The 22,467-nt window shown below is 35.7% G+C and overlaps 1 protein-coding gene and 1 long non-coding RNA gene across 7 annotated transcripts in view; one reads left to right on the forward strand and one right to left on the reverse strand.

Moving 5' to 3' along the window:
* CENPC (centromere protein C) overlaps positions 1–15,526 on the forward strand; it is an 80,313-nt gene extending 64,787 nt beyond the window's left edge. For 3 of the 6 annotated variants that reach the window (XM_027057695.2, XM_027057702.2, XM_053217281.1), the window contains 5 exons: positions 4,032–4,160; positions 6,107–6,202; positions 7,873–8,027; positions 14,096–14,186; positions 15,316–15,526. In XM_027057695.2, the coding sequence (XP_026913496.1) occupies positions 4,032–4,160; positions 6,107–6,202; positions 7,873–8,027; positions 14,096–14,186; positions 15,316–15,386 (542 nt within the window). In that variant the 3' untranslated portion in view covers positions 15,387–15,526. Of the gene's footprint in view, positions 1–4,031; positions 4,181–6,106; positions 6,203–6,303; positions 7,853–7,872; positions 8,028–14,095; positions 14,187–15,315 lie in introns of those variants that run through there. The other 3 variants (XR_003419612.2, XR_008296290.1, XM_053217280.1) reach the window with 3 other exon arrangements.
* Positions 15,527–17,574: 2,048 nt separating this feature from the next.
* LOC113594579 (uncharacterized) overlaps positions 17,575–22,467 on the reverse strand; it is a 60,832-nt gene continuing 55,939 nt past the window's right edge. Inside the window, exon 4 of the long non-coding RNA XR_003415079.2 lies at positions 17,575–17,775. This is a non-coding gene — a long non-coding RNA (uncharacterized LOC113594579). The remainder of the gene's footprint in view (positions 17,776–22,467) is intronic.

Below are 22,467 nucleotides of genomic sequence, written 5' to 3' on the forward strand. Positions count from 1 at the left end.
GGTGTCTTTGCTACTCTGCTTCTATTTCCTTTTGGTGTGCTGTTAGATTTTGTATTTGGGATTTTTCTTGTTTCTTGAGATAGGCCTGGATTGCAATGTATTTTCCTCTCAGGACTGCCTTCACTGCATCCCAAAGCGTTTGGATTGTTGTATTTTCATTTTTGTTTGTTTCCATATATTTTTTAATTTCTTCTCTAATTGCCTGGTTGACCCATTCATTCTTTAGTAGGGTGGTCTTTCCAGACTTTTTCCTGTGGTTGATTTCAAGTTTCATAGCATTGTGGTCTGAAAGTGTGCATGGTGTGATTTCAATTCTTGTATACTTATGAAGGGCTGTTTTGTGACCCAGTATGTGATCTATCTTGGAGAATGTTCCATGTACACTCAAGAAGAAAGTATATTCTGTTGCTTTGGGATGCAGAGTTCTAAATCTGTCAAGTCCATCTGATCCAATGTATCATTCAGGGCCCTTGTTTCTTTACTGATTCTGTGTCTAGATGATCTATCCAGTGTTGTAAGTGGAGTATTAAAGTCCCCTGCAATTACCACATTCTTATCAATAAGGTTGCTTATGTTTGTCATTAATTGTTTTATATATTTGGAGGCTCCCATATTCAGCGCATAGATATTTATAATTGTTAGCTCTTCCTGCTGGATAGACCCTGTGATTATTATATAATGCCCTTCTTCATCTCTTGTTACAGCCTTTAAAGTCTAATTTGTCTGATATAAGTATGGCTACTCCAGCTTTCTTTTGACTTCCAGTAGCATGATAGATAGTTCTCCATCCTCTCACTTTCAATCTGAAGGTGTCCTCAGGTCTAAAATGAGTCTCTTGTAGACAGCAAATAGATGGGTCTTATGTTTTTATCCATTCTGATACCCTGTGTCTTTTGGTTGGAGCATTGAATCCATTTACATTCAGTGTTATTATTGAAAGATATGGGTTTAGAGTCATTGTGATGTGTGTAGGTTTCATGCTTCTAGTGATGTCTCTGGTACTTTGTGGTCCTTGCAACATTTCACTCACAGAATCCCCCTTAGGATCTATTGTAGGCCTGGTTTAGTGGTGATGAATTCCTTTAGTTTTTGTTTGTTTGGGAAGACCTTTATCTCTCCTTCTATTATTCTGACAGACTTGCTGGATAAAGGATTCTCAGCTGCAATATTTTTTCTGTTTGTCACATTGAAGATTTCCTGCCATTCCTTTCTGGCCTGCCAAGTTTCAGTAGATAGGTCTGCCACTAGTCTTATGGGTCTCCCTTTGTAAGTTACATCCTGTTTATCCCTAGCTGCTTTCAGAATTTTCTCTTTATCCCTGTATTTTGCCAGTTTCACTATGGTATGTCATGCAGAAGATTGATTCAAGTCACATCTGAAGGGAGTTCTCTATGCCTCTTGGATTTCAATGCCTCTTTCCTTCCCCTGATCAGGGAAGTTCTCAGCTATGATTTGTTCAAGTACACCTTCAGCCCCTTTCTCTCTCTTCTTCTGGAATTCCTATGATATGGATGTTCCATTTGATTGCATCACTTAGTTCTCTAATTCTCCCCTCAAGATTGATTCAAGTCACATCTGAAGGGAGTTGTCTATGCCTCTTGGATTTCAATGCCTTTTTCCTTCCCCTGATCAGGGAAGTTTTCAGCTATGATTTGTTCAAGTACACCTTCAGCCCCTTTCTCTCTCTTCTTCTTCTGGAATTCCTATGATATGGATGTTGTTCCATTTTATTGCATCACTTAGTTCTCTAATTCTCCCCTCACACTCCTGAATTTTTTTATCTCTCTTTTTCTCAGCTTCCTCTTTTTCCATCATTTTATCTACTACTTCACCTATTCTCTCCTCTGCCTCTTCAATCCGAGCTGTGGTCGCCTCCATTTTATTTTGCACCTCATTTATAGCATTTTTTAGCTCCTCATGACTATTTCTTAGTCCCTTGATCTCTGTAGCAGTAGATTCTCTGCTGTCCTCTATGCTTTTTTCAATCCCAGCAATTAATTTTATGACTATTATTCTAAATTCTTGTTCCGTTGTATTGCTTAAATGGTTTCTGATCATTTTGTTAGCTGTTGCTACTTCCTGGAGTTTCTTTTGAGGAAAATTCTTCCATTTCGTCATTTTGGGTAGTCCCTTGGGTGGCTCCAAACTGCAGAGCACTTCCCCTGTACTGTCCAGGTAACTTGTGTTGGTGCGCAGGGCCGCAGTCAGACCTGATGTCTGCCCCAGCGCACTGCTGGGGCCACAATCAGACTGGTGTGTACCTTATTTTCTCCTCTCCCAGGGGTAGGACTCACTGTGGAGTGGTGTGGTTCCTGTCTGGGCTACTTGCACATGCCAGGCTTGTGGTGCTGCTTCGACGGGATCTGGTCTATTAGCCGGGGTGGATCCACAAGATGCACAGTGGTGGGAGGGGCAGGCTTAGCTCCCTTTGCCATCGGTGGTCCCTTGCGGGAGGGGCCCTGTAGCACCAGGAGGGAGGCAGACCCGTGGGAAGGATGGATCCACAGAAGCACAGCATTGGGTGTTTGCGCGGTGCAAGCAAGTTCAGTGAGGGGAACTGGTTCCCTTTGGGATTTCGGCTGGGGGATGGGAGAGGGAGATGGTGCTTGCCAGCGCCTTTGTTCCCTGCCAAACTGAGCTCTGTCTTCCAGGGCTCAACACCTCTCCCTCCCGGTGTCCTGTCACCCTTCTGCTCTCCGAGCAGAGCTGTTGGCTTATAACATTCCAGATGTTAAGTCCTGCTGGCTGTCAGAACTCACACAGTCCGGCCCCTCCACTTTTGCAAGCCAGACTTCAGGGACTCTGCCTTGGCAGGCAGGCTGCCCCTCCACCGCCCCAGCTCCTTCCCACCAGTCCGTGTAGCACGCATCGCCTCTCTGCTCTTCCATGGCCCACTTGTCTACGCTTGGCCCTGGAGAGTCTGTTCTGCTAGTCTTCTGGCAGTTTTCTGGGTTATTTAGGCAGATGTGGGTGGAATCTAAGCGCTCAGGACGTGGTGAGCCCAGTGTCCTCCTACGTCACCATCTTCTAGAGTCAACTCCAGCTTCATCTTTTTCTATAATTTTATCTTCTATTTTACTTATTCTCCCCTCTGCCTTTTCAGTCCTCACTGTCACCGCCTCTATTTTATTTTGCACCTCATTTACAGCATTTTTAAATTCATGACTATTTTTTAGTTACTTGATCTATGCAGCAGTAGATTCTCTGCTGTCTTCTATGCTTTTTTCAAGACCAGCGATTAATCTTATGACTTATTCTAAATTCTTGTTCAGTTATATTGCTTATATCTGTTTTGATCAATTCCTTAGCTATTGCTACTTCCTGGAATTTCTTTTGAGGAAAATTCTTCCGTGTTGTCATTTTGGCTAATTTTCTGTACCTTATGTGTTTTAAAAGCTTGTTATGTGTCCTGCACCTGTGAGCACTACTATATTAAAGAGGGGTGATACACTGTCCAGGGCCTGGCCCTTCAGGAGGTGTTTTTTGGAGTGTGTTACTTGCTCTCTGTTGTTGTGACTCTGATTGCTTTATCTCCCTACTTGTAGTGTTGTTTTGGACCCTGTACCAGGTGTGCTTTGATTTGTTTGTTAAAGTAGCTCTATGGCCCACCAGGTTGTCCGGGCCCCTGGAGAAATCTCTGTCACTCTGCAGCCTGGACTCTTGGAGTTCAAAGTCCTTTGGCCTCAACACTGCTGTGTTTGAGGAATGAGGGAACTTTGGGTCCCCCTACTTCTCTGCCATGTTGAATCTCTCCTCTTTGTTTGTTTTTTAACTTTCCATTAATGAATGTTGATTTCAAGCAACAGAGATCATTCTCCCATCTTCCATCAGCTCATCTGTATTTAGGGTAGTAGAAACATAAGTGGGGTTGGTTGGTATTTGTGTTATTTGAGTTACTAGCTGTAAAATGGAATAGTAGTATATCCTCTGGTAGTCTGAAAGGAAATACGCTATATTAATTTAAATTTTTTAAAATATTTTTACTTTCCCAGGTATGATACTTTATTACCTTTTTTGTTGTTAACTTCCAGGAGGATTTGTGATTGGTGGAATACTGTCCCCAGACACAGTATCATCTAAAAGGAAGGCAAAAGGAAACATTGGAAAAGTCAACAAATTAGTTAATAGGAAAAGGATCTGTCTTGATAATGATGAAAGAAGTATGAACTTATTCCTGAAAGTAACTTTTGGATTTTATTTTAAATAATAGTATGCTGGTGGGGCAACTGGGTGGCTCAGTTAGTTCAGTCTCTGACTCTTGATTTTGCTCAGGTCATGATCTCAAGGCTGACAATGCAGAATCTGCTTGGGATTCTTTCTCTTGCTCTCTCTGCCACTCCCCTGCTTGTGCTGTCTCTCAAAATAAATAAATAAACATTAAAAATAAGTAGTGCTCTGAGAGGTAGCTCTTTATAAATTTTGAAATTTATGTCTAAAACCTTTGGATATAATACTTTAGGGTGAATTCACTTTTTTTCTTCTCTCTTTTCTATTAAGTTTTTTATTTAATTCCAGTATAGTTAACATATAGTATTATATTAGTTTCACGTGTACAATATAGTGATTAAGCAATTCTATACATCATTATTCAGTGCTCATTACAAGTGTACTCTTAATCCCCTTCACATATTTCACCCAGCCCCTCTCCCACCTCCCCTCTGATATGCTTCATTTTAAATGAGTACCCTCAGTTAAAGTTTTTTTTTTTTAACGACATTTTTTACTTGAAGCATACTTTAGAATACATGGTTCTAAAAGATGTATTTAAAATAGAATACACATTTTCTTCAAGTACACACAGAAGAATCCCTTATTAAAATCACATAAAAAGAAATATGACGAATATTGCAAATTTAAGAAGACTGAAATCATACCAAGTATATTTTCCAACCATAGTGGTATAAAACTGAAGATTAACAATAAAATAAAGCTAGAGAATCTACAGTGTAAATATTAAATATTTAATACATAAATATTAACACACTACTCCACAAGATTGGGCCAGATAAGAAATCAACACAAAACTTGTCGTTACTTTCAATGTTATTGTTTAATCTGGTCTCTATTTTATTTACTTCTGGTATTTATTTATTTATTTTTAATTTTTGTTTTTTTCCTTCCTTTACTAAATTTCAGGTAAGTCTTTTACTGGTTCCTTGTGGTGTAATGTGAAGTTGTTTATTTGAAATTTTCTTAATACAAGCATTTATAACCATAAATTTCACTCTTAACATCTGCTTTTGCTGCATTCTATGAATTTTGGAATATTGTATTATTTATTTTATTTTATTTTATTTTATTTTATTTTATTTTATTTTATTTTATTTTATTTATTTTATTTCATTTCATTTCATTTCATTTCTTTCCTTTCCTTTCCTCCCTTCCCCTCCCCTTTCCTTTCTCTACACTCAATGTGGGGCTTGAACCCACAACCCTGAGATCAAGAGTCACACGCAATGCCCCATGTTTTTCTTTTATTTTGAATTTACTTTTTACCGTCCACTTTTGTCAAGATTTTGGAAATACGCTGATTTTGTTCTTTAAAAAAATCATTAATGGCATAATATAAAGCATTTCCTCATGAGTAAATTGCTTTTCACTGAAACTGCCCTTTCCTGTGCTCAAACTATGATTAAAATAGATATTTTAGGGGTGTCTGGGTGGCTCAGTCAGTAAGCATCTGACTCTTGAACTCAGGTCTTAATCTCAGGGTCATGAGTTCAACTCTGTTGTAGCCTACTTCAATACAAATAAAATGAAATAGATATTTCAATAAATTTTTTTCTGAAGTGTATTACATACTTCAGCTCTCTTAAAGGATATTCAGTATGCCATATAACTTCTTGATGACACAAGAGTATCAAGAGTTGTCACATCAAGCTTACAAAAATAAATTTAGTATGTTTGCTTCCATACTAAATCATTGTGGTTTTTGAATTTTTCTTTATCAGAGTGGTCATTTATAAATAGGAAAATTGGAAGAGAGTGTTATGCCTCTGGCAATTTTTTTTTGTGGTTGGTTTGTAGCTATATTTCATACTAGACTTATTTTTAATTGAGAAGAATTATTTAACTAGTTTCTATTTCAATGATATTTCTTTTACAGAGAATAAGTTCATGGTAAATCTGAATGTACCTTTGGGAGATCCGTTGCAGCCAACAAGGGTAAAGGACCCAGAAACAAGAGAGGTGATTCTCATGGGTAAGATTAGAGATGATACTGAAAATGCTTAATTTAACAGCTAGTAAGGGCAAACTGCTGGCTGTATGACTAGCCTATCTACTTTTTCTTTTTCTTCCCAGCTGTTTCACAGCCAAAGTCCAGTAGGGTATCTAATTCCAATAAGCAGCCTGTGTGAAGACTACTCTGGAGGAGCATTGATACCAAACAACATCTAGAGGGCACATAACACAGTGCATTTATACTCTGGGTTACAAGTGCTATCATTAGGAGTGTTGCCTCCCCGGTAGGGTACAGGTCTTCTTTGATCAAGAGGACACATGGGGACAAGGGCTTTTTATGGGTAATTGTTGCAATTTAGCTGGTAGATCCCAGGATACCCCCTTACTGTGAGACCAGACAGGGACTGTGGGCAGGATTTAGACAGCCTTATGGGTCATGCATACCAAAAATAATACCTGGGATATCAGACCTTTAGGATGATGACTAGCAAGGACACTGATCTGCCACACAAATGCCAGGTTTAAGTTTAAGGTCAGCACAGGGTCCTAGAAGCCTCCTGTTGTATCTAGTAGGCATTAAAAGTACAGTGCCTGGGACACCATGATTGGTTCCAAAGGAGGGGGCTATAGTGCGAGAAGGGCAAGTAGGGGACACTCAGCTGTTTAGCAACCAGGCAGTATTTACATACAGGAAATATTTAGATGTTTTAACTGTTTTGACAGTACCAGTAAGTACTGAGGACTGTTTATCCTAAGTCAAAGGACAAATAGGTCAAGTCAGAGAGGTAGTAATGGTATTTTCACTTAAAATTTTGGCTGCGAAGTAAGTTCCATTTGACATCTTAAGTAGTACAGTTATTTTTATAATCAGATTGTTTATTTGGCAACAGGCAGAAGTACAGAAAATTTTGTTTAGTGTAGTATCTTAAAACATTTGCTGTTTAGGTTCGAAAAGTAGTGAGTTTGTCAGGAGTTCATTGCTTTTTATCTGTTTCTTGCATCTATGTATTTTCTATGTCCTATAACCTGTGAGATTACTAACATTAGCAAAAATCCAAGGAAACAAGCTGATGATAAAGAATATATTAACTATATATTTGGCAATGTTTATAAGTAAAAGGGAAATTGAAGAGTGAGGTAGTTATTTTTGAGCATCTATTAGAACTCTTGCTCACATGACAGAAATCTTGCTATTTAATAATCAGTCAGGCAAGCACAAAATCTGTTGTTATGACGATACATTTGTTAATTGTGGGCTTTGTTAAACTTTTTAAAGATACGGAATTCTACCTTGGGTCTTAGCTAATTTTGTTTTCTGAGCTATAATAGAAATAATAATAATACTGCCACTATTATCATTAATATCCAAGGCTTATCTAATGCTTATTTTGTGCCAGGCAGTATTTTAAGTACCTTATACACATTAATTCATTTGATAGTCACAACTCTAACATAGATGAACTGTTGTCTCATTTTATAGAAAAGGAAGCAGGCACAGGGTGAGAAATAACTTGCCTGGTCACACAGCTTATAAGGCAGACAAAATTCTACCTCTACCATTTTATTTAGCTCAAGTAAATGAGGTTTATATCTAGAAATAACTCTTGTTGTATACATGTGTGTATATGTTCTATCATTGATCATTATTATTGCTATTGCTTTATATTTACAGTAGTGTTTTTCCCTTAGATCTTTTAAGGCCACGAGATACATATCAGTTTTTTGTTGAGCATGGTGAATTGAAAGTATATAAAACACTGGATACACCCATTTTTTCGATGGGAAAATTGATATTAGGACCACATCAAGAAAAGGGAAAACAGCATGTTGGCTCAGATATATTGGTAAGTGTATTTCTCCATATATTTATGTTTGGGTATAACTCTCATTTATTGGACTTGATGAGGCATTAAAAACACTATTTTCTCAGAAATGAAATTACTATAGTGCATGAGAATTTTTTTTATTTGTTAAGTCTTTTTAGAGTTGGTCAACCAATGGTTATTTAAAAGTACTTGTTCTGTACATAGCACTGTAACTTCAAACTTCAAAACTTCCGACGTTTCTTTACTTAAAAGAATCCTAGAATATATCTAGGTTTGCAGACAAATCAGTAAAGCCAGTGAAAATTAAGCCTAAATCTCGTTTCTCAGATCATGTAGTTTAGCAACAATGAGGTTTTAAAAGTCTTCTTCAGAATCATGTAATTAGCAGTAGATGGAGGACTGGAAGCTAGTTACTTCAGTAAGTACTAAATAATGTATTACTGTATATGGCAGTATTACTGGCTGAAATTATAATGAGATGGCAAGGTGGGTCAGTCTCTGCCTCTGTCTCTTATTGGAGATACACACCCCTACACCACTGATGTGAGATACATATATTTGCACATTTTGAATTTGAAAATTACAGAATTTGAAAATCACCAAATTTTAAGAATAGTAATATTTTACTGACATTTAAAAAACGTTATGTCTGAGGCACATTTTTCAGTAAGTAGCGTTTCAGGAACTTGTGGTATCATGGGTTAGTAGAGTATTGTTTTCAAAACAATTATTTTTACTGACAAAATTGAAGTAAACTCAAGAAGGAAAAAAAGAACATGTGGGCCCTTGAATTTGTATTAACAAAGAAGGGCAATTTGAGACAAGGAAAGAAGTTACACATGAGAGTAAAAGAGTAATTCATTATTACATTAGTATAAGTAGAATCCAGATTTAAAATGCTTTAATTTTTTTTTAATTTATTTATTTACTTATTTTGAGAGAGAGAGCGCACACGTGTGCTCATGAGCGGGGGAGGGCAGAGAGAGAGAGAAAGAGGGAGACAGAGAATCCCAAGTAGTCAGCACAAAGCCTGATAAAGGGCTCAAACCCACAAACCGTGACATCATGACCTGACCCGAAACCAAAAGTTGGACGTTTAACCAACTGAGCCAAATAGGCGCCCCAGATTTAAAATACTTTAAGATATACTTTAAGCCAATCTTAAAATGTTACTGATCTTTAGGTGCTATTAAAGGAGTAAAAGTAACGCATTTAACTGAAGTAATAATTCCTGTATAATCGTTAAAGAACAATTAATTAGATAAGCATTGTGCAATACTATCATTGAAATAATAGCACTTACCCATTAAATTGTAATGCCATTATTATACAAAAGAAAATTTGAGTAGTGAATGTTTTGTAAGTATTTAACCTGGCCACTATTCAAAGGAATCCACGTTAGAAACGTGGATATTTTATATTTACTGAACTAGTAGAAATTATTGGAAAGATAATTGTATTCTTTGACCTATGAATCTCATTTCAGAATATTGTCCTAAGAACATAATTTAAAGGTTAGGGAAGCTGGACATATGTAGGTATTTATTGTAACATTGATAGTAATTGCAAAAATTAGAGACAGTTGAAATGTGCTGCAGGAAGAAATGGTTATATTTTGTATTTTGACCTAATGAGATAAACCATTGTATGATACTAAGCAGTTATATAGCACTTAGATGTTCCATGTACTCTCCTAAGTATTTTTATATCAGTTTAGACATATTATTTTAAAGAATAGCCATATAAGAAGACCTTTAGGATAAATATTTAAGCAAACTTTTATAAAATAGAGAGTTCCCTATTTTACTGTGACTAGAATTTAAAAATGAAATTGAAGGAACTGTAGAAATATAACATGTTATTAAGTTATTATAGTTGATTTTTATTTCTTTGAAATACTGTCTTTAACGGTTTTTAATGAAAATGAGTTAGTTTTTTTTTCTTGATAACAAGAATAGTTTTACATTTTTTGTTTAAACATGAAGCACACTTTTATTTTTTTTAATTTTTTTAAGTTTATTTTTATTTTTATTTTTTTAACGTTTATTCATTTTTTGAGACAGAGAGACAGAGCATGAATGGGGGGAGGGTCAGAGAGAGGGAGACACAGAATCCGAAACAGGCTCCAGGCTCTGAGCTGTCAGCACAGAGCCCGACGCAGGGCTTGAACTCACGGACCGCGAGATCATGACCTGAGCCGAAGTCGGCTGCTTAACCTACTGAGCCACCCAGGTGCGCCCCAAGTTTGTTTATTTTTGAGAGAGGGAGAGAATGTCAAGCAGGCTCAACACAGTCAGCTCAGAGCCTGCGGGGCTCGATCTTATGAGCTTTGAGATCATGACCTGAGCTGAAATTGAGAGTTGGCTAACAAACTGAGCCACCCAGGTGCTCAAAACACGAAGCGCGCTTTTCAGTATATGCTTTTGAGAAACAAAAGGGACCAGATGGAGAACCAGCATAGGGCATTAACTCTTTCCTTCAGACTCAATGTTAAAGACTCTCTATGAGAGGGACATGATAGCAGTAGTAGATTTGTTAAAATCAAACCACAGAAGAATTAACAGATTAACTATAAGAGTTGGTTGTGGAGCTCTCCCAGAAGACAAGAAGAGATTAAGAAATGGAAAATATAAAAGTGAAGCGATGTGGGGAACAGAAAAAAAATAGAAGAGAGATAAAAGCACAAATGAGTGAAGGGTAGAAATATTTGAAAAATTAGACAATAAATGTTCCAGAACTGAAAAACAGAAAAGTGAGAGCAACACACTTAAGGGAACCAGAGTTCCTTAGAGAAATGTCTGAATGCAGGCCTGGGGCTGAGCTTGAAATATTTTGGTCATACCTATGGGCAAACTTACCAAAGACCATTAGAATTGGGTCATTAGGTCACAGGATCCAACTTGAAGATGCTTTCATTGGACAAAGATGTGAAAGCTTGAGTATCAATAAAAATAACTTAAGTGAATTGATACACATCTGTTATATCTAAATTCATGAATTTTAAAGACAGCTACAAAAAGAAAGACTAATTTACCATTGTTGGAGAATTCTAGGAAGCTAACTCATTTTGACAACAAATATGGTAAATAAAGGGAAAGAATCAAACATTTATTCTGCCCTTTTCATATAAACCATACTATTATGTAACCAAATAGATACGAGGCAAAATTTGTTCTCTTAGAAATATTCCAATTAATACATGAGGAAGAAGTGTTAGAATGAAATATTACCATTTTGCAACCCCTGAGAAACTGTTGGATCTATCTAGATATGGAGCATCAGTCTCTGCTAACATCTGAAAAAAAAGACAGCCAGACATTATGTGCCTCCTCATGGAAGAATACAGCAATATGTATGAAATAGTCTTGTCTCTTCCATCCCCTTAAAAAAAATTAACAACAACAAAAATACCTGAATTTGATCAAAACTCTAAGATCCAACTACCAGTATAGGAAATAAAGAATAGGTGACCTTTCAAATGACCCCCTCAGAGTGTAATGAGCAAAATTCAGCTGTGCAGAGGTTTTTACAACAAACTTTGCTGCTCGATTTCTTTAATAAATACATTGCAAGAAATAAAAAAGAACCAAGTAGAACCTATAGATCAGGGTTTCTCAACCCTGGCACTATTGACATTTTAGACCAGATAATTATTTGTTGTAGGGGCTTTCTGTGCATTGTGGGATGTTTAGAAGCATCCCTGGCCTCTACCAAATAGACTCTAGTAGTACTTCTCTAGTTGTAAGAATCAGAAATGTTCCCAAATATTGCCTGTTGTGTCCTGAAATTGAGAAATCATCCCCAAATTGAGAGCCACTATAGTGATTTAAGTGATTTAAGAGGATAAGTAAACTCTTCAAAACACATTTAAGAGACAATTGGAAATTTTAATACAGACTGGGTATGTGATATTAAATATTCATGTTTAGGTGTGATAATGCTGTTGTAGTCGTGTTTTTAAAAAAGCACCTTGAGGTGTACCTGGCTGGCTTAGTTGGCAGAGGCTGCAACTCTTAATATCAGGGTTGTGAGTTTGAGCCCTACTTTGAATGTGGGGATTACTGAAAAAAAATAAACAAGACTTTAAAAAATACATAAAATGAAAAAGCACCTTGATTTTTTAGTACACGCTGAAATATTTATAGATGGGTTTATGATGCTGGGGTATTGCAAAATAATATGGAATGGGGGAAGTAAAGAGACTGAACAGGGAAGGTTGTTGGTGTTAGATACTCATGGTAGTTCAACATTCTATTTTTGTGTATTTCAAAAGCCTTCTTACTAAAATGTTGACAGAAATGAGGAGTTGTGCTTAGAGAGCCAAACTGAATAGGTAAGGGGAAAAAAAAACCACCTAGAAATATATGCTTGACGTTCTGGGTAGTATGTTTGTTGCCTTTTGTTTTTTAAATTGGGACAAATTTTTTTAGATGTAATAAAAAAATTTTTTAATTAAATTATAGAAGTACCTTTGGAACCATTACAAGAGCTTTTTTCCCATTTAGGGAGTTAGTATATCATATTAAGAGCATGCATTCTGGAATCAAAGTGCCTGAGTTCAAACTCAGCTCTGCCATTTACATTGTGAACTTGGAAAATTACACCCCTCTGTTGCCTCTATTTCTTCATTTGTATAAAGCTATTAAAATAGTACCTGTCTCACTGGTAAGTACATACATTAAATGAATATAAATTAAGTGCTCAGAACAGTGGCTGGCAAGGAGTAAGTGCTAAATAAGTGCTAGCTGCTGTTTTTCTGGTATTTTAGGCTCATTTTACAAAGAGTTAAGAAAAAAAAGGAGGAGGAAGAGGAGGAATAATTCTCAGAATGTTTTTGATTGCTAAATCTCAAAATCTGAATCTCATTGTTTGAAGGCTTTATGTTGTTTTAGTTGCCAAAAAACAGATCATTGCCAGGATGCTACGTACACATAAATATAAAAATTGCCATGTTTGAATATGGAAGCCTGTACGACTGAGAGTTGGTTTTATCCTTTTACTTTCTTAATGTTGATACTTATTTAAATGTATCATTTGTTTGGTTTGTTTTTGCTCTCTCGTTGGTTTGTCAGTTTGAATTACATGTCCCGAGCATGTAACCTTCAGTGAGGTGTATATAAAACCTAGCTGTTTTTCTAGTATACTAAAGTGATCTTATTTACAGTGGTTCTGAATTTTCATAAGCTGGTAAAAAATAAGAACAAAAGAAATTTCTTCCCATGTTAATTTTCTATTGCTGTTTTAACAAATTCGTTCCAGTGGCTTAAAACAACACCCATTTATTATCTCATAGTTATATAGGTTAGAATTCTTCTATTTTTAAATGTTTATTTATTTTGAGAGAGAGAACGGGGGAGAAAATCCTAAGCAGGCTCTGTGCTGACAGTGCAGAGCCAGACATGGGGCTCAAACCCACAAACTGTGAGACCATAATCTGAGCCAAGATCAAGAGTTGGAAGCTCAACCAACTGAGCCACCTGGGCACCCCTGTAGGTTAGAATTTTGGTGAGCTTGGCTGAGTATTCCGTTTAGAGTATCACAAGGCTGGAATTAAGATGTTGGGAGCCCTGTATTCTTCTCTGGAGGCTCTTAGGATGAATTTGCTTTCAGGTTCGTTCAGGTTGTTGGCAGAAATCAGTTCCACATGGTTGTAGGACTGAGGCTCCCATTTCCTTGCTGGCTCTTGGTCAGAATGTCATTCTTAGCTTCTAGAAGTAGCTTCTATTTCTTGGCTCATGGCCCTCTTATCTTCAGTGCCAGCAGTCTGAGTCTTTAACGTGCTTTGAATTTCTCTGCCTTTTCCTCTCCTTCATCTCTCTTCTGCTTCCAGCAGAAGCAATTCTCCACTTCTAAGAGGTTTGTGTGATTAGAATGGGCCCAACTAGATAATCCAGGCTTATTTATCTCCCCATCTCAAGGTCCCTTTTGCCATGTAACAAAACAAGTTCTGAAGATGAGAGTGTGGACATCTTTGGAGGGCCATTTTTCTGCTTATTCTTAAAGGAAATGTTTCCTTTAAGTTTCATTACAGTGAGTGAGTTGTGGTGGTTCAATTTGAAATGAAATTTTAATTTTGAATTTTACAGGTTTTTTATGTTAACTTTGGTGACCTTTTATGTACCTTACATGAAACACCTTATATAATAACAACTGGGGATTCATTCTATGTTCCTTCAGGTAAGAATAATTAAATACATTTTCTTTCATATAGTTAAATATTTATATAGTTGCTCATGAGCACCATGCAAATGGAAGCCACAGTGGTCAAAATGAAACTGTTGTGTGCCAAAGAAGTTTGATACATATTTTAATTTTATCATTAGGTAAGTATGTTAGTATTTGGTTACCTGAAGATTGAACAGGAGTTGTTTGTTACTAAAGGTAAAAATATTTAGTTAGAAGATATGTTGTGTCCAATGTAGGAGGAAAATTATTTCTCCTGTATTATCTCTAAGACATTATGTAGTCAAACAATTTTTAGTAGGTTATTTTAAGCATACAGAATAGTGTGTTTCATTAGCTGTTGAAGAGCACAAGCCTTTGGAAAGAGGACTTTTAATTTGTTCTTTTGTTTATTCATCATTCAATGAAGGTGACTGAAAGTCTCTCAAACATTGCTCTTAAGAGTGGGATACATAAGTGAACCAAATAGGGAAAAATCCCTGTCCTCATGGAGCTTACGTTCTAATGAAAGGAGACAGTAATAGTAGCAGTGTTTATACAGTCTTTAGTATGTACCAGCACTGTTGTGAACACTTTATTTATTATAACTCCGTTAATCCTAATATGTATCAACTTCTAATACATAGAAAGTCACAGTGTGTCACAGTATTGTACTCACTGCTATAAACCTGCCTTATATGTGTGGCTATTCTGTATTTTACTTCTGTTGTTATTTATAATTAAGAGAAGCATTTGCTCTTTTTAAACTTTGAGATTCTATTTTACCTTTTATAATTACTTTTATATGCATATATCTGGTTTAGGGGAATCTACAGCAGTTTCAGTGAACTAATAACAGTTGAATTCAGAGAAAAATTTCCTCTTCCTTCACCCTTGTCTGATTCATCTTTGCATTTAGAATGATCAGAATGATGTAAAATTTTCACTTTCTCAAACCTTATCTGGATTACAGGTGATGGTTAACTCTTGGATTTTTTTAGTTCATGGAATTAAATAAGACTTACTTTAGATGAATTTATAGTATGTACTTTTTAACTGCCTTAGTGATAGCTAAACATTTAATCAAAAGGAAATGATTTCTATGGAAATAACTGTTATTTTTTTCTTACTGCTTTACCTCTAGGTAATTATTACAACATCAAAAATCTCCTGAATGAGGAAAGTATTCTTCTTTTTACTCAGATAAAAAGATGAAAGATGAAGCAAAGTTTAAATAAGTGTGTGTGTGTGTGTGTGTACACACATATACACATATATGTATAAAACCGTTTGTGCAGTTGAGACATTTATCTTTGTAATTATTTGTGATGTTTTAAAATAAAAGTTTTATTCAATTTTGTGTTCTTTTATTTGATAAACATTTCAAACTCCCATATGTGTCTTCAACTTTTTCCACAAATGTACCCCATAGGCCTGTATTGATACCCACACTCATAGTATTTTAATAACATGAAAAGAATACCAAAATCACTGCTCTCATGGTGAAATATAGGACATACCTATTTTAGAAGAGATTTGATTAATATATTCATTCATTTAAAAATCTTTTCCAAATGTTAGTGTTAAGTGACGAATCCAGTAATAGGAACTGTGGTATATATCACTTAGTACATCTGAATTACTTTCCTAAGGCTTTGTAAGAAAATAGTACAAACTGGTGGCTTAAAAACAAAAATGTATTTCCTCAATTCTGTAGGCTAGAAATCTGAAATCAGAATGTTGGCAGGGCCATGTTCTCTCTGAAATCTGTAGGTTTCACAATAATGTTTCTGCTTAGAATTCTCTTTCTATTAAAAGGATAGTCAGGGGGTGCCTGGGTGGCTAAGTTGGGTAAGAGTCTGACTTCAGCTCAGGTCACGATCTCACAGTTCATGAATTCGAGCTCTGTGTCCGGCTCTGTGCAGAGCAAGCAGCCTGCTTTGGATTCTGTGTCTCTCTCTCTCTCTCTCTCTCTCTCTCTCTCTCTCTCATAAATATTAAAAAAATCATTAAAAAAGTAAAAGTCAGTGTGAAAGATTATTTAAAAAATAACTCAGGCTTTCTTCTTACCAGATGCACTGAAAATATGTAGGAAACTAAAGAGATTTAGGGGATAAAATGGTTAAATATCAAAAACAAATTGCTAGCAGTATTTCTGTAGTCATTTTAAGTATTCTCCTATTAACCTGAAAATCTAAGTTTCATTTGTCATCATTATAATTGAACAGTATGTTTTAAATGTTGCTCTTATTTTGAAAGATCAAGGCAAATGTATTACTTTTTCATTTGAAGCTGGTAGGGCATTGTCTATGAACTTCTCAGTGTCTCCATATAAAGTTGCAGAGTTTAGTAAGTGAATAAACTTTTTATCACTAGAGAAACTGGTATACTTGCTTTTCCAGGTCAAGAGTTGTTGTAGACTCTAAGTCTAAAGTTCTTTCTTGTTTAGCAAGAAAGCTGGACGCAGGATTAAAATGCCAGAGATGGCTAATGTCTGGGAAAAGACAAGAGCCCCAATAAGTGTCCTTGCCCTATTTTTATTAGGATCCGAAGGCTTACAAACATGGTGATGAACGTGCACAAAGAGACAATAAATCTGTGAAGATTAGCTCATGGACCTGAGGGAAAGGGAGTCTTGAAGATATTCGGGGTTAGGGGTTAGGGGTTTGGGTTAATACCAACAAAATCCTGGCCCTGCTGAAAGTTGTTAAAAGCAGACCTGAGGCCTACCCCCTCTGTTTATCTTAGCTAGTCTAGGTGATGAGATAGGACACGTGACTTCAGGGTTAACAAGGCACCTTTTCTTTTGTTAATCCTCTCCCCTCTGGGCAGCGCAGCAGTCTATTGCTCTGTTTATTACCTTGTTTACCTAACTTGACTCTTCCCTCCTATGTGAAAGCAGCTTTCTGCACTAGTACTAAATTGGGGGTCACTTGTGCCCTGAATACCTAATCTTGTTTCATATACCTATGTATTGGGGCCTATGCTCCTCCCTACTTTATCCTGGGGGCCTTAGCACCCCCTTCTCTATCCTTATTTGCCTAATCTTGTTTACCCAAACTTGGGTGTGAGCATCCTATGGCTTTGTACTTCTTTATGACTTGTTAACCCATTGGTGTAAACCCAGGGAATTTCTAAGCTTATTCCCCACAAAGAGTTAATAGGACTAGCTGTGTTTTGGTCTTTACTTAGACTGGCCAGAGTTTGCTCAGCAATTTGCAATGGCTTGATTTTTTTTTTTTTTTTAAGTGAAGCATTTATTGTGTTGATGTAACTTACAAATAGTCAAATGCATGGATCTCACAGTTCAATGAGTTTTTGCAAGTACATCTTATACCTAAGTAACCCACAAAATTTCTTCCATTTAATGGTCCTATTCTGTCCAGTTCCTGCCAGCCTGACTTCTATCTCTTGGGCCATTGTTCTGCTTATCATGGTAAAGAGGTTTTACTTGTTCTAGAACTTTATATACATGGACTCATAAAATACTTACATTCAACACAGTATCTAGGATTCATCCACTGTGGTGGTTTGTCTATCGGTTGTTCATGTTTTATTGCTTAGTAGTATTTCAGATGAGCACTGTTCCTTCTTTTTGTAATCTCTAGAAGAGAATACAAGATTGTTAACATTTCCTTCTTAAATGTTAAGAAAGAATTATCAGTAAAACCATCCAAGTCTGGACTTTTCTTTCTGGGGAGATTTTTAATTAGGGCTTTAACTTCATTAGTAAGTATCAGAATATCCATATTCCTTATCTCTTTAATTTTGGTAAGTTTGGTTTTTGAAGAATTTGCCTATATCTAAATTTCAACTTGATTTGCATGAGATAATATTTTTTTCTTTCAAGAGCTTTCTTGAGATTTGATATAATATCTTAAAATATTTATAAGAATATAAAAATGCTTAGTGCAGGATCTGAAGCACAAGTTACGCTATTAACAATTTTTTTATCTTTTTTTGGTCATTTTTTGCTATTTATCAATTTTGTTACTCTTTTAGAATAATTAACCTTCATTTCATTGATTTTTCTCGTGTTTCTATTCCATTCATTTTTGATCTGATTTTTATAATTCAGTGCATTCTACTTTGGATTTGATTTTTTTTTTCTACCTTCTTAAGGTGAATGTATTTAGATTGTTTATTTTAGAATTTTCTCCCTTTCTAATTCAGCCATTGAAAGCTGCACTTTGATATGTCATTTAATTCAAGACATTTAAAATTTTTTCTTGTTATGTTCTCATTGACCAGTGGGTTATTGGAAGTGCCTCTTATAATTTCCAAATATTTGTGTTTCCTAAATTTGTTTTGCTGAACTAATTTGGAGATTTGCTAAGTTTTCCCACAGTTTTAGATTTTGCAGCCCTGTGATTTCTATTGCATCTATTCAGTTCTGCTGTTGAAATATGAAGGCATCCGTAGACAAAGTAAATGAAATAGATGTTGCGATAAAACTTTACATACAGAAATGCAATGATCTTCATTCAGCAATGATCTTCATCAGAGTGTGATTTGCTAGTCCCTGATGAGTACAGAAAACATAATTAGTATGCTTTCAGTCCTTTAACATTTATTGATACTCTTATGATCTGCAGTATGGTCTGTCTTTGAGAATGTTTCCTGTGTTAGAAATGTGTATTCCATTGCTATTGGAATATTCTGTCTGTTGATTGATAGTATTGTTTAAGTCTTCCATATCCTTACTGATTTGTGTGTAGTTTTTCTTTCCATTACTGATTAGGAATATTGATACCTCTGATTCTACCTATTGAATATTTCCTTTTCTTTGTCAATTTTCCCTTCATCTATTTTGAGACTATTGAGGTTCATTTTCATTTATTATTTTACTGTTGTGTTGACTTATTTATCATTATGAAATACCTTTTTTGGTAAGATTTTCCATTCTAAAGTTTATTTTGCCTGTTGTTAGTATTGGTAATTACTTCAGCTGTCTCACATATACCATTTGATATATCTTCTGTCCTTTTACATTAATTTATTATGTCTTTGAATTTAAGACATGTCTCTTTTAGAAAGCACATAGTTGGGAGTTTTTAAATCCAGTCTAATAGTCTCTGCCTTTTTTCTTTTTTTTTTTTTTAACGTTTATTTATTATTGAGAGACAGACACAGAGTGTGAGCAAGGGAGAGGTAGAGAGAGGGGGAGACACAGAATCTGAAGCAGGCTCCAGGCTCTGAGCTGTCAGCACAGAGCCTGACGTGGCGCTCAAACTCACAAACTGTGAGACCATGACCTAAGATGAAGTAGCCCAACCAACTGAGCCACCCAGGCGCCCCTAATCTCTGCCTTTTAATTGGAATATTTAATCCACTCATTTAATGTAAACATTGGTAAGATTGGATTTATGTCTGCCATTTTGTTTTCTGTACTTCTTAAGGGGTTTTTGTTGTGTTTGTTATAACTTTGTTCCTTTCTGCCTTATTTTGGTTTAGACAGTTTTTATAGTGTGCCATTTTAAATCTTCTGGATTTATATTTTGAATTATTTTAGTGGTTGCTGTAGAGATTTCTTTATTTATCTTAAATTTATTTCAGTCTCTGTGAGGTTACTTACTACTAACCTCATTTCAGTAAAATTTAGCAATTTTGCATTGCTATCGTTTTATTTCTTTCCCCTTTTAATTTATGCCATCATTATTATATAAATTACATTATGATATGCATATATTTGATTATGTGTATTTATATGTTCCAAAAATTTAATGTTATAATTATTGTTTTGAATGATACTTTTTTTTTTTTAATGTTTATTTTTAAGAGAGACAAAGTGCGAGCAGGGGAGGGTCAGAGAGAGAGGGAGACACAGAATCTGAAGCAGGTTCCTGCCTCTGAGTTGTCAGCACAGAGCCCGACACAGGGCTTGAACCTGAGCCTTAAGTCAGACGCCCAACTAACTAAGCCACCAAGGTGCTCCAATGAATGATACTCTTTTAATTAAAAAAGAGAAAACATATATACAGTCTTTTATATTTACTGTCCTTCATTCCTTCCTATGTATCTTAACTTACCATGTGATGTTCTCTTCAGCCTGAACTTTAGTACCTCTTACAGGGTAAGTCTATTAGCAACATATTCCCTTAATTTTTGTGTATCTGGGAGTGCTTTTATTTTGACTTCATCTCTGAATGATGGTTTCCCTTAGTAGGTAATTTTAAGGTTACAGTTTGTTTTGTTCTAGCACATTGAGTTTGTTTTTCCATTGCTTTTTGTCCTCCACTTCTGACAAGTAGTCCATTGTTAAGTATATTGTTCTTTGTGATGTGTCATTTTTATGTGGCTCCTTTGAAGATTTTTTTGGTATTTTATCACTTTGTGGTGTTTCTAGATGCATTCTCTTTGTATTTATTCTGTTAGGGATTTGGTGAGCTGTTTGTATCTGAATGTTAATGTTTTTTATCAAATTTGGGAAGTTTTGGGCTGTTACTCAAAAGTTTTTTACTTCTTTCTCTTTCCTCTCTCATTACACGTGTTTGTTTCTGATCTGTTCATTTTTTCAATCTTTTTTTCTTCTAATTCTTTGGATACTTTCTATTGATTGTCTTGAAATCAATGAGTCTTTGCTATCTCACATTTGCTGTTGAGACCATCTGATGATTTTTATTTTTAATTTCAGTAATTATGCTTTTTAACTCTAGAATTTAAATTTGGTTATTTTTATAGTTTATATTTTTACATATAGATTTCCTTTTTTGTTGATTCATTTTTAACACATACCTTTAATTCTTTAAACATGTTTATTAATCTCGTATTGAAATATTTGTTAATCTAACATCTAGGTCCATGAAGACTCCATTACCATTAGCTACTGCTTTTTTCTCTTAGTATGTTTCATACTTTTCTGTTTTTTGCATGTCTAATAATTTTTGGTTGAAAATTAGTCATTTTAGGTAATGTAGCAAGTCTTGATTATGTTTTATATTTAAGGTTTCTTTCTTCTTCTTCTTCTTCTTCTTCTTCTTCTTCTTCTTCTTCTTCTTCTTCCTCCTCCCTCCTCCTCCTCCTCCTCCTCCTCCTCCTCTTCTCCTCCTCCTCCTCCTCCTCCTCCTCCTCCTCCTCCTCTTCCTCTCCTCCTCCTCCACCTCCTCCTCCTTTTTTTTTTTTAAACTTAGGAGCTTGCCTGGACTCAAACTATGGAATCTGTTGCCTCTGTGGTGTGGAGCTTTTGCTCTCTCTGCTCAATTTTTAAAATTCTTTCAGTTTTTATCCAGAATAAAACTACATCCATAGAGGTAGCTTCTGTCTTTATATAGCATATATATAAATCAGGAAATGATGTAAACAGAGGTTAACATCAAACATTTTTGAGTCTATAGACTTTCTACCCTCTGCTCATTGCTTCCTGTGTGGGATGGGGGAGATACAGTGTTGTAGCCAGTTCTAAAGTCTTCATTGACTTTTACGTTTTGTCATTCTTGGGTCTCTCCTATGCATGCATCATATTTGAGCTAGAATGTTTACAGAACTAATCATAGCCCTTCATTTTTGTTTCCAAGATCATCTAAGTAAACTTCTGGCAGCTCTGGTGCTCTCTGAGAACTAGGACAGAAACTTTTGGCTAGTAACTACAGGTTTCCTGGTCCATTCCTGATTTCCCCCACTTTAACTGGCAAACTTGTATGTTTACACTGCTGCACTGAATCAAGTCCATCATCTTACAGCAAAGTTGTTGATTTTTATAGTCTGCTACAACCTGTTAAAGCTATAATCTTTACTGACCAATTTAGGTAGGATGAGAACCTCACTCAAGAATCCCATAGACTCCCAACTGTTTTTTATCCAAAGCTCTAGCAATTTTCAGGAATAGTTCTCAACTTATTATTTACCTTTGGTTGATTTCCAGTACCTTGAAATGATAGTTTTTGACCATTTTTGTTTGACTTCTTCATACTTGTATTACTGGAAATAACCTTTCATTTGTCTTACCGAGTTTTTCTTCTTTTAAAGAATTTTATTTAGGAGGCTTAATAATAGTAATTGTTATTAATTACTATTATTTAATGTTTGTTTATTTTAGAGAGAAAACACAAGCAGGGGAGGGGCAGAAAGAAGGGGAGACAGAGGATCTGTCAGCACAGAGCCCAGTATGGGGTTCAAACTCATGAACTGAGATCATGACCTGAGCTGAGGTCAGACACATAACAAACAGCCACCCAGGCACCCTGGAAGTTAAATTATTATTGATCAGCATGATTCTGTTGAGAATTTGTTTTAGTCTGTTAGGATAGTTTTAGATTGGTTGTTACTCTAGAGCAGTGATTCCCAACCAGGGGTGATT

This window comes from Acinonyx jubatus, chromosome B1 (assembly GCF_027475565.1).
Source record: "Acinonyx jubatus isolate Ajub_Pintada_27869175 chromosome B1, VMU_Ajub_asm_v1.0, whole genome shotgun sequence".
Taxonomy (NCBI): domain Eukaryota; kingdom Metazoa; phylum Chordata; class Mammalia; order Carnivora; family Felidae; genus Acinonyx; species Acinonyx jubatus.